Here is a 10,852-nt window from a genome sequence, read left to right on the forward strand (position 1 = left end):
TCCTCACAAAATGGCGACGAGCGGTCCCAGCCGTCCACTGGGTGTGCTCGAAGCAATTTCGGCTAGTAACCGAAATTAAACCCAGTGATCTGGCTGGGTACGAGCCTAGGTATGACCTGGCGGAATTCGACTGGTAAGCTCCGCCTGATTTGGTCTGTGAGTGCCGTTGTGACCCAGTGTTACCAGAAATTGCAGAACTATTCCAAAACGTGTGTCGTCTTTTCGGTTTCGTTCCGCTGCTCTAATGCTTCAAGGTCTTGCTTATTTTTCTACATAGGCAGCTAGAAAACTAAAAATTATATCTACTGGTCAAGTTCCGACGGTCTCAAGCTCAACGACTGGTGAGTTATTTAACTTCTCCCCAGACCAATTGCACCTATTGTCCAACGATAGTAGCCGAACCAAAAGTTAGAGCTACCGCACAGGCTCTTAGTAAATGCTTAACTTACTAAGACCAAAACCATCTGTAAACTATTTATTTATTTGATCCTACCTTGAAAGAGATTGTTCATGATTAAAACCGGTGAAAGCTGGGTCCAGGTCTGCCCCGGATGGCCATGCTATCAGTGTGGAAGGTATTTTTCTTTTCCTAGGTCAAAAACAGGTTGACAGTTTATCATAGATAATCAGAAATCTCCCCGGCATTATAGCTACAATCTCTTGACGCTCCACTTCAACAAGTATGGCTTCTTGTCGATCGGGTTGGGGGTAATTGCGTCCTTGGGTTCGGGCTCAAACAATTTCGCTTCACACTCGGCAGCATCTGCGCTGAACACGCCGCCTTCTCCTACCCACAACTCCTTCCAGCTCAGCGGACACTGGCCAAATGTCTTATAACCCATCGCACTTGTCCTCTCGCCCGCCTCTGCCAGGCCCACCTGAGCTCCAAAAATGATAGAACCCGGTTTCGGAGATAGTAGAGAAGCCAGCGTGCATGCTAGGTTGTATTGTTGTTCTTTGCTGAAGAAGTGGAATACATAGGAGATGTGAATGACTGAGCAGCGCTGATGCAGGTCTGATAGCGTATTCGGTGCCGCTAACGTGTTATCTGGTGAAGGCATGCTCTCCAGAGCCTTTGGATCCAACTCCGTGATATCTTCTTGAATGAAACGGATCTTATCGCCCTCTGCATCAGCCTTAAAAAGTTTCTTGCCTTGATACCTTGTCAGTTTTTCGCTACCTCTCCATCCATGATTTTACTTACCAATATCCCAGAACTCTAGAACCAATCGTCTTCAGGATGTGATTTGAGAAAGTCAGATACTAGTATCTTAAACTCACCGGAGCATAAATCACTGGCGATCACCTTATTCGGGGGATAACCATCTACAACCAATTTACGGACGTCTGTTCCCACTGAATAATAGCTGGTTAATGGCGATCTTCATGGCAGGAATTTGTAATTGTGGAAATGAAGAACGTACTACAGCAGCCTATATCAAGGAAAAAATTGTCATCGCCCGTCTTCCCCAGTTTCAGTACGTCCTCGTAAACCCAGTGGCGAGTTAGTCTCATACTGTATCCCTAGAGTAAGTCATCGTGTCCTTTTTTCCTTCGCATTCAACGGCGATACACCACAGACCTGGTATACGAAAAGAAGCGAATGCAAGGATACGGACATATCTATGGCAAAACATAAACGCAATCAGTGGTAAGAATAATATCGCAACCGAGGACCGTCATTAATGAAAAGCTTGTTACCTTGTAGGCTTCATCCCGGATTTCACAGATATGTTGCTTCAACTCCTCGTCTGATTCTATACCCGTGAGCCTCTTGAAAAGTTCAGTTTCCTGGGCGCTTAAATCATAAAGAGAAGCATCTACGAGAGGTGGGTTCATTTTTAAGAAACCTTCAAACTAATCCTGCAATTTAACCAACCCATGGGTTTACAGCGGATAACAGTGATCGTTTTTGTCACGCCTATCGCATAAGATCGACTTGTCTGTTTGTTTATGGAAAATAGACAGGTCACCAGGTGCCGTAGAAGTGATTATCGATCATGGACAATCGCTTTCGCGGCCTCTTAAACCGTTTCAAAATTGAAATGCTCCATATGGTGGGCCCTATGAGCGGGCTTATCGCAGCTTGAACTTCTTCAAGTTGATACTCTAATTTAAGAGACGCTATCTCTTCCCATCTGGATGTTGGACAAACGTATCCCTCACCTCCAGATCGCAAAGTTCTACCTTGCACTCGGCCGCAAACTATATGAACTAGTAAGTGCAAGGAACTCACCATGAATTATGTCATGGTTGGTAGTGAATATAACCTACGAAAGATACTCGTCTGCAGTCAACATCTGCACATCTCTCCCCCATCCTGAGTTTCAAGTTTATCCATGGTGGGAGGACACTTCTCTCAGTTAGGAACTGCATCGTGTGCTTTTGATTAACATCTGTTTGTTTATGGTCAGTGCTTTGTTATGTTAGTTTGAGTTATATAGCTCGCGGAGGGCTGTACTGACAGGTATCATGATGCTGTTATATCCGTTATCCTCTAGGTACACCATCAGCTGCAGTTGCACGAGTTTACCGCGGTCGACCGCACATACACTGATTTGGAGTGAATGTTTGCCTGTCATGGTATCATACTACGTGAAAGCAATGTGAGATCGCATTAATTCATCATAAATATGGGTATTCGTCAAAAAGATAACATAAGATTTAAGGCAGATAACTATGCAAATATGCAAATAAAAATACTACAGATACAAATCAAAAGCGGCTACAGCACCTCGATGAACATTACATCTGAAGAATCTGTCATCAAAAAATCTATCAATGCTCTGGACGAGGAGCATCAAGAACGGGGGATGATATCAAGGCCATCAGACGTTGAGCCTCATCCTTGATATCGAAACTGTACGCCTGCGCGAACTGTGAGTGGTGTAGACGGAGGATTCAGAAGCAGCTTTGGAGGAATCATCCTCGGGCGACGCGTCACTGGAGTTTTGGGATTGTCTTCTGAGAACGTCGCGCAAACTACGGACGACGTCGTCATCAATCCTCATCGACGCTCGGCTTGGGTATCCCGAAGCGCTACCGTGAGTACTCGTTGATGGTGGCCGTCCGTGAGACCCATATGTGGGAACAGGCAGCATCGGCAATTCTTTATCTTTACCTTTCCTACCTATTACGAGACTATCATCAGGCTTGGATAATCATCAAGAAAATGGGGACTTACTACTGTCAGAGCACTTTTGGACACTTTGGACCTGCGAAACAGCTTCATGTTGAGGATTCTCTTCCGACGGAGTTTCCTCTAGATCACTGTCCCCGTTGAGAGGTCCAGATGAGATATCATCCTCCTCATCCACGTTAACGACATGCATTCCTGGCTTCACTTTGAGGTCGGTGGAGAAACCATCCACAGCATTTACGACATGCAGGGCCGACTTCCGATTGCGATCGTAGAGTGTGGAGCGTTCGGTTGAGATACCATCGCCATCCACAACATTTACGACATGCAGGGCTGACTTCCGTTTCACATCGCGGAGTGTGAGGCGCTCAGTTGATGAGAGACCGTCACCGTCCATAGCATTAACGACTTGCAGCCTGCCTTTGTGACCGTTGGGCGCCGGCAAGGAATGTACGCTGTGTCCCTCGAGATGATCACCACTCTGCTCTCCTTCCTCTTCTCCGTTGTTATTTCCAGAGCACCCAGGGTCGGTTTCGGTATTATCTAACCATTGTTGGACTCTTCCAGAAACATCGTTACGAGTGTCTTCCAGGAAATAGTTTATAGCATCATAAGTGACCACTTCGCCCTCATCTTTGCTATCTTCGTAGTAACGACTACCTCTGTTGTTTGGGTCTCGAAGCCATTTTTCTACCCTTTTGGTGGCTTCTTTGCGGTGGCGGGTTGGGCGTGGTGGAGGAATATCATGCACGGCAGGGGCGAAAAGTGCACTTTCCAGAAGTTCTTTATGATCTATGACAGGACACTTTTGTTATTTGGTGTCTTTCCACCAAAGAGTAAGAAAGCGTACACGCAGAAAGGAGTTTAAGGCCAGCCTCAAAACGTAGAATTCCCAGGGTCCTATCGTCCTTGATATGTACTTCTCCAGCAGTTTGTTTGTCTCCGAAAATCGCCAAGTCGTCTGCCACCAGAGTTTTAGATTGATCGGCGGAAAGGGAGCTGCGACTGAATATCCTGTTTAACTCATCCCTTGGGCTGATATGACTCTCGGCGTAGGGGGCAACTGAGTCGACATCAAGCTTAACGCGCACGTTTCCTGCCGCTCCTTTGTCCGTTCGTAACCAGATATCATCTATTTTCGGTGAAAATAATTCAACACTGCAATATGAGATGTAGGGGGATGGCATACTTTTGATGGCTAGTTCTACAACACCTCTCTTGACTTTGCAAATACTGCGGTCAAACCAATCCATCCTCGTGCAGCTTTGTCGCTTAACACATATCTCAATGATGGAAGAAGGCCGAAGTGTCCTGTTTTGTATTCCAATTAGTACGACGGCGCAGACGAGGGGATAGGGCGAAGATGACTGGAAGGTATTGAAGCACACAATACGTACACATCTATTGCCTTGGGCATCGCCAATGCAAAATTTGAGTGTCTTCCCAAATCCACTCGTTTCTGCTCCTTCCCATCGACCAGGACAGTTACATAGAAAGTAGGCGACCGTCCCCGAAGGTAGTCGACTTCAGCGATTTCGAGGGAAGTCACTAAACAGGACACTGTCAATAACGATACATCAAGGCTACAGCGTGGCGGGTACCTTGAAGAGACGCAGTGAACTTTTGGTTACTTTTCGACCTACACTCATACTTAGATTAGAATGCGCTGACGAATAGTAAAGCAAAGGAACGGACGATTTATGCTTGCGGAACGGCATCATAATAGCTTCGCAGGCAAATGAGGGAGGGTGAGGGAGGGAGGAAGAGCGTTGCTGGGAGAAATAGAGGCTAGATTAATCATGGGAACAGGTGTGGTGAACAGCGTTTGGGGATTGATCCGTGTGTTGTAGCGCCCATCAAAGATATGAACACGAGTGTGGCGCTTACACTGCCTCCAAGTTAGTTACAAGGGGGAGCACAGGCATAGAATACTTGTATGAGGAAGATGTTTGACAACATCAAGAATTCAAACACAGCTACCAGCAATTGTGCTAAGATACCCGTCGGGAATGGCAGTAAAAGTACCAACTCATCTCAGTCCCGCCGGCATCGATGATGGGGCTTACTGGGCTTCTATATATCTTGACATGTAGACAGTTGAGCGACGACGTGTTCAAGCCTTGTTCCCATTGGCGGGAAAGCGCTTAAATGATATTTTACTCACCAAATATTACGTCAGATACATTGATTTTCTAGCTGCCAACGACCTTGCAACAATGAACAGCTTCAAAATCTTCATCTTGCGATGTAGGTGGTACTTGGACGTTTCCAGATCGTAGCGAGCATACCAAGCACATAACTGGGCTTCGCGACTGGACTGCTCAAGCGAGTGACAGAGGACATCGATCACGCGCGAGCCGCGTGAAAAGACATAAAACTGCATGTGTTAGAACGTTTGTCAGTATCTTTTCCCTTGACAAGTGGACCTTCACCGACCTGAAATTCCGAACTTGAGGCGATCTCCATTTAAAGACCAGGTACTGTCTGTCTGTAAGCCACCGCATTTCCACTACACAGCAATGCCACCCATTTAAGTCTCATGGACTAGTACTTATGCTGATGGCTATATTCGTGTATCCTCTTGTCGTCCGTTCTATGATCGTCCATGCTTCAAAAATGACAAGATACCACAATGAAATCAAATCATGTGCCAGGGTCACCAGAAACTCGAAAAGCTCGTCGTGACGAAGTACCCATCAGTGAAGTTCGATGTAAAGGCTCCGCCATGGGGATGAAGGCGGGGTTGGGGTTATTTGCAAAGGTGGAACTTTTAACTCGGAACAAAATCATCAAGTTCGAGATGGAGTGGTGTTACCGCCACAGTCACAGTTTTCTCCACTCGGACTCTTTCGTTCGCCATCTGTTTCCGCTATCATACAAAACTGGTTAGGTTTAATATCGATAGATGGGACCGATATAACGCAGACTAACATTATCACGGCATGAAAACGCAAGGTCGAAGTTCATCAGACTCCCCATCGACTAAAGTCAACAAAAATAGCGTCTTCTAATCTATGTATCTCCTCTCCAAAGCACAGTTGGCACAACAATGAAAAGGTCGCGATAACGCTGAGTTTCGCACACTGCAGGTCGAGAAAGGCTGCCATGGCACGCACCACTCAGACTCCAGTGCGGGGCAAGCACAAAAATTGTGTCTCGGATGCATTACTGGTTGTCGTAAAGCAATAACTAGACTTTCCTTATATGGTATTCCTGTAGTTCTAGCCTGTCCATATGACCTCTTAGACTCCAGTTCCCGTGATGCACTTCTCTCCATAACCTTCGGCTCCCGTGCCTGGCTGCCATCTCTTGAACCCCAACCACGACCACCACTCGACATCATACACAACGACAATGGCGAGCACGCCAGCAATGAACACACCGGTAGCAACAGCGACGACAACCAGTGAATCAGTGACCGTGTTAGACTGTCCTTCACTCTCGCCATCGGGCAGCGCAGAAGAGTTTGAGCGCAGTGTCCGGTTTGACAACCAATGTGTGCTCATTCCAGAGCCAGAGCCTCGCCAGAGAATGCCTAGAGTCGTCACCAAGTCGTACTCTTTACCTATATGGCGTAGGAGGAAAAGTTCACCAAGCGCTAGTTCACCTGGCACCGCAGAACAGGATGCTCCACTGGCTGGGGAGGACGGCCAGGTTTTTATTCGGCTTCCGATTCCAAGGTTTATTCCCTTTTCCCCTTAGAGAATGCTGAAGCTAATCGCGACGCTACAATACTCCTATCCTTAGTTTCGTCACACACAAGTCGCCACAGTCTTCAACGCGTTCTAGCGAGCAACCACCACCTCTTTCTCCTTGCCTCGTCAATCGTCTCCCTTCCTCCCCAACCCCGCTCCCTTTTGCTTTGACGATCCAACTTCCCCAATCGCCACGCCCATCCAATAGTCGACGCACTCCCTCCCTTTCGCCCACCTCGCCCCGGGCGGATCTTGTTACTATACCGCTTCGACCTTGCTGCAAGGCCTGCATGCCCATCACTGAGGCATGTCTACAACAAGGCGATGACTGGCATGAGCATTTCTCGCGCTCTGCGAGAAGAAGACGTACTATTGACAGCACCCCGCGTCGTGCCAGCGGAGTTGGCAAGTCCACCAAATCGGGCCCTGACACTACAGATTTAGCCTCTGACAGTTTGAGAGTCGGATTTCCCGACTCCATCAACGTTGATGAGGTGGACAAAAGGCGGAGACTGAGTGATTCAGTGGAAACCCAGCCAGAACCGAAGTCTGTATGGCTCAACGATGATGGCGACTGGGTCCCTTTGTCCCAGTGCAAAACTCAGATTCAAAGTCGCACTGCTCTTGATTCTCGTCGAAGCGCTAGTGCCGATAGCCCTAACTCCATTCTTCCTCAGTCGGTGCCTTTGATTTCCAAGATTCAGGAAGAGGATGATGGAGATTTGTTCCCTTTGCCCTCTCCCCGGCGTACACCGAACGGATCTCCCATTCCTAGTCCAGTTCCATCCTTTTTACCCAGTCCAGTTGTCTCAACTTCTTGCCTTGCTCTCAATGACACGAATCTTGCGGCCTCATCTTTGCTTGATTCAGACGACTCTTGTGCGACGACTGAATCATCTGGTGACCATGATGAGAGCCTGAAAGTGGCTGAAGCTAATACAGATGTGTTCTGCCGTCCACCTTCACCATTGCTTCTTGGATCTTTGCCGTCGTTGTCAGCGCGTAAACAGGCAAAACCGGTACAACAAGCTCTCCCTGCTTTATCCACAAGTTTCGACGATCCCCATTCCCCTACTTTTTCGGAGGCGTTTCCACGCACCCCGTCTCCAGTCATACAGTTCTCTTCAGGCTCACCTGCTCTACCAGTCTATCTTTCACCTCCTACGTCACCTGGCACTAGTCATGTTTTATCGTCCTCTCCACCCTCAGAGTCCCCCTTACCAGACTTCTCTCCCTCTTTGTCTCCGACACAGTCCTTCCCTTCTCCTACGACTAAAAAGCGCGCTTCTTTCTCTATGCCCAGACCTTCGCACATCCTGCGTGTTGGTGCCGACGTGCTGCGTGGTGTAGGTGCGATTGGTGGTGGTTCTGTGGGTGTAGGAGTTCGTGTTTGATCCGTATGAAAAGGTTATCCATTCGTTGAGTTCTTCGCATTTTTTTTTATATCACCATACCATTCTCATTATTATACCTTCATGTGACTTAATGCTCTTCCCAACCCGTTTTTGCTGGGCAGCTTCCAGTTTTATTATACAGACTCTGACCAACCTGAGGGTGGTCGTCACTATCATACTCATTCAAAGCTCGCTGTTGTATACTTCACTTTTCACTTTCTGAAACTTGTTTACAAAAGTATTGCATTCTTGTTTCTTTTACTTGTCCACGAGCTTTACCTGATTTTATACTGCTACAGCACTATTGTTGGTTACACTGTACATCACATATTTTGATAGGTCGCAACAGAATTCCCATGACACTACTAGTACTTTGACATGAGTTATTACAGTAAGCAGTAAATTCCAGGCTCTGTCAAGGTACTATTGCTATAACTGTTTCAATGTATTATATGATATAACTTGTCAATGTCGGTTCTGTCGATATCTGTGTTGGCATTGCTACCGGCGCTGGCGATGTGGTGTGTGACCTGTGTCAATAGCGACAGGTGCACGCAAGAAGACGTAATACCACTGTTGACTCGGACGTCTTATTTACTCGAATGGTTGGGTTCTGGGTTCTCCACCTTACCAGCACTTTTGCTCGCCTTTATTCAACTTAAACAACCTTGAAGATAACTATGTGTCGATTCGTGATTTACAAAGGCACCTCTCCAGTTCAGTTATCGCATGTAAGCACCTCAGCCTTTTGATCCGTCGCTGTCAGCGCTCCTGACGCTGTACCAGCTTTTGACACGACCCTGCCACTCGATTATCAACCAGGCTTTCGATTCTCGTTTACGCTTGGACCGTAGACGACCCATCAATGGTGATGGCTTTGGCGTTGGTGAGTGGCGACTCTGATTTGCATGTTTCGTTCTAATCAGGTCTGCCTGTCCCAGGATGGTACGACTCGGTCAAGGATGAGGAGTTGGGGAGTCAGCCGTGTATGTTCACTTCTGTAACTCCTGTGAGCACTGATTTTAGCCTGGTAGTGTGTATTTGATTCTGACTCGTCTTCAAGGCGTGGAATAACGCAAATCTAGTACGGCTGGCAGAGAAGATCAAGTCTCCTCTAGTTTTGCAAGTATCCCTTTTACCCTCCACCCCGGACGTCTTGTTGATGATGCTGATATCATCAGCGCCCATGTTCGCGCTACTACGGCTGGTTCTCTTTCGCTGGATAACTGCCATCCATTCGTGTTCAAGAAACTTATGGTAATGTCCATCTTCTGACCTAGTTTCGGCATGTGGACCAATGCGAATTGAAAGTAGTTTATGCACAACGGTGGAATCGCCGATTTCCCATCCATCAAGCGAAGACTTCAAAGAGATTTATCAGATGAAATCTTCGAAGTCGTTCAAGGCAACACAGGTAAATGCTATAGCAGCTCATCCTAATCATGCGGCCCCAGCCTGACGAATTACTCAGATTCGGAATGGGCGTTTGCGCTATTCCTCTCGAAGGTAACGTGCCATGCACCAGTTCAATGCATAACCTTCTAATTGTGGCGTAGCTCCCAGACCCTAATGCGAGCAATTTTACATATGAAACGCTGAAGAAGGCAATGCTTGAAACTATTTCTACCCTCAACTCGTTTGCCGAAGCCGCTGGCATCACGGAGGTCGGTTTTTTTGACGATGCCACGCCTATACGCCGATCTGACCGAGTGATTGATTGACAGCCAAGTTTGATGAATTTCTGCGTCACTGACGGGGAAAGTGTTGTTGCCACTCGTTATATTTCCTCACGTCATGATGAGGCTGCGTCTTTAGTACGTATTGGAGTTCCTGATGTTTCATTTGTGCCTTATGTTTTTTACTAGTGGTTTTCTTCTGGGACAACGTTCAGTGAATATGCGCAGGGTGGTCATTACAAGATGTCGAAGACCGATAAACGGGAAAATATCATCATGGTAGGAACTCGTTTATTTGGCATCTTGGGTTGTGGCTAACATTTCCTCGTTCTCCCCAAGATTGCGAGCGAACCACTGACTTTTGAGAAAGGTAGATTCATTTATTCATGAGTGCCAGCGAACAGTATCTGAGTAGTGACTTCAGCCGACTGGATGGAAATCAAGACGAACAACCTGGTGATTATCACGCCCAAGATGAACATCCTTCAAATACCCATTATCGACAAGTTCTACGTCCCACATACTGACCCAGCAGCTCTGAGCCGCGGGACAGATTTCGCAGCCGCGAAGGGTCTGCTCAGTCCACGTTCAGCGCTTGCTCCAGTCCACAATCGGGAGACCACCCCAATGATAGCTGTATGATATCTGCCCAGGGCAGTGCTGGCTGCTTTGCTGGTGCGTGTTGGGGAATAGAGAGTTAATGTCGTTATAATCATAATACGGCCAGCCATAGGATATTTTCTCGCCTTGCAGGGCACTTAGAGCACGCTTTGAAATTTCTGTTCTCGTTCGATTAATGTTATTCCCCATGTAGGCTTTACTGTAGAACTTGTCGTAGGTGTAGATCACGTGATATGATGTGGTATCCTTGCCAAAAGCCCAAATAAACCAGTTAAGAGGCTGCTATTTACACGGCGATCTTGAATGCCCTATCTCAGACCTTTCTTC

General features: G+C 47.1%; 4 protein-coding genes across 4 annotated transcripts; 2 read left to right on the top strand and 2 right to left on the bottom strand.

Annotated features, from left to right (window-relative positions):
- Positions 1 to 501: 501 nt before the first annotated feature.
- On the bottom strand, positions 502 to 1,749 carry SERLADRAFT_479293 (uncharacterized protein; the record flags this gene model as incomplete). Its single annotated transcript, XM_007323715.1, has 6 exons — positions 502 to 1,153; positions 1,205 to 1,219; positions 1,282 to 1,356; positions 1,425 to 1,516; positions 1,583 to 1,623; positions 1,702 to 1,749. The coding sequence occupies 4 exons, from the start codon at positions 1,513 to 1,515 to the stop codon at positions 651 to 653; spliced, it is 684 nt and encodes a 227-aa protein (XP_007323777.1).
- An 852-nt stretch (positions 1,750 to 2,601) lies between these two features.
- Positions 2,602 to 4,271, bottom strand: SERLADRAFT_479297 (uncharacterized protein; the record flags this gene model as incomplete). The annotated part of the gene is made up of 3 exons (XM_007323716.1): positions 2,602 to 3,130; positions 3,185 to 3,931; positions 3,990 to 4,271. The coding sequence occupies 2 exons, from the start codon at positions 3,534 to 3,536 to the stop codon at positions 2,829 to 2,831; spliced, it is 654 nt and encodes a 217-aa protein (XP_007323778.1).
- A 2,128-nt stretch (positions 4,272 to 6,399) lies between these two features.
- Positions 6,400 to 8,557, top strand: SERLADRAFT_479299 (uncharacterized protein; the record flags this gene model as incomplete). The annotated part of the gene is made up of 2 exons (XM_007323717.1): positions 6,400 to 6,819; positions 6,887 to 8,557. The coding sequence occupies 2 exons, from the start codon at positions 6,494 to 6,496 to the stop codon at positions 8,226 to 8,228; spliced, it is 1,668 nt and encodes a 555-aa protein (XP_007323779.1).
- Positions 8,558 to 8,746: 189 nt separating this feature from the next.
- SERLADRAFT_479300 (uncharacterized protein) lies at positions 8,747 to 10,783 on the top strand (the record flags this gene model as incomplete). Its single annotated transcript, XM_007323718.1, has 13 exons — positions 8,747 to 8,959; positions 9,015 to 9,114; positions 9,170 to 9,237; positions 9,292 to 9,350; positions 9,410 to 9,485; positions 9,543 to 9,642; positions 9,700 to 9,734; positions 9,785 to 9,892; positions 9,953 to 10,042; positions 10,094 to 10,183; positions 10,244 to 10,274; positions 10,329 to 10,579; positions 10,632 to 10,783. The coding sequence occupies 12 exons, from the start codon at positions 8,909 to 8,911 to the stop codon at positions 10,544 to 10,546; spliced, it is 1,026 nt and encodes a 341-aa protein (XP_007323780.1).
- Positions 10,784 to 10,852: the final 69 nt, after the last annotated feature.

The sequence above is a fragment of the Serpula lacrymans genome (genome assembly GCF_000218685.1).
Source record: "Serpula lacrymans var. lacrymans S7.9 unplaced genomic scaffold SERLAscaffold_16, whole genome shotgun sequence".
Taxonomy (NCBI): domain Eukaryota; kingdom Fungi; phylum Basidiomycota; class Agaricomycetes; order Boletales; family Serpulaceae; genus Serpula; species Serpula lacrymans.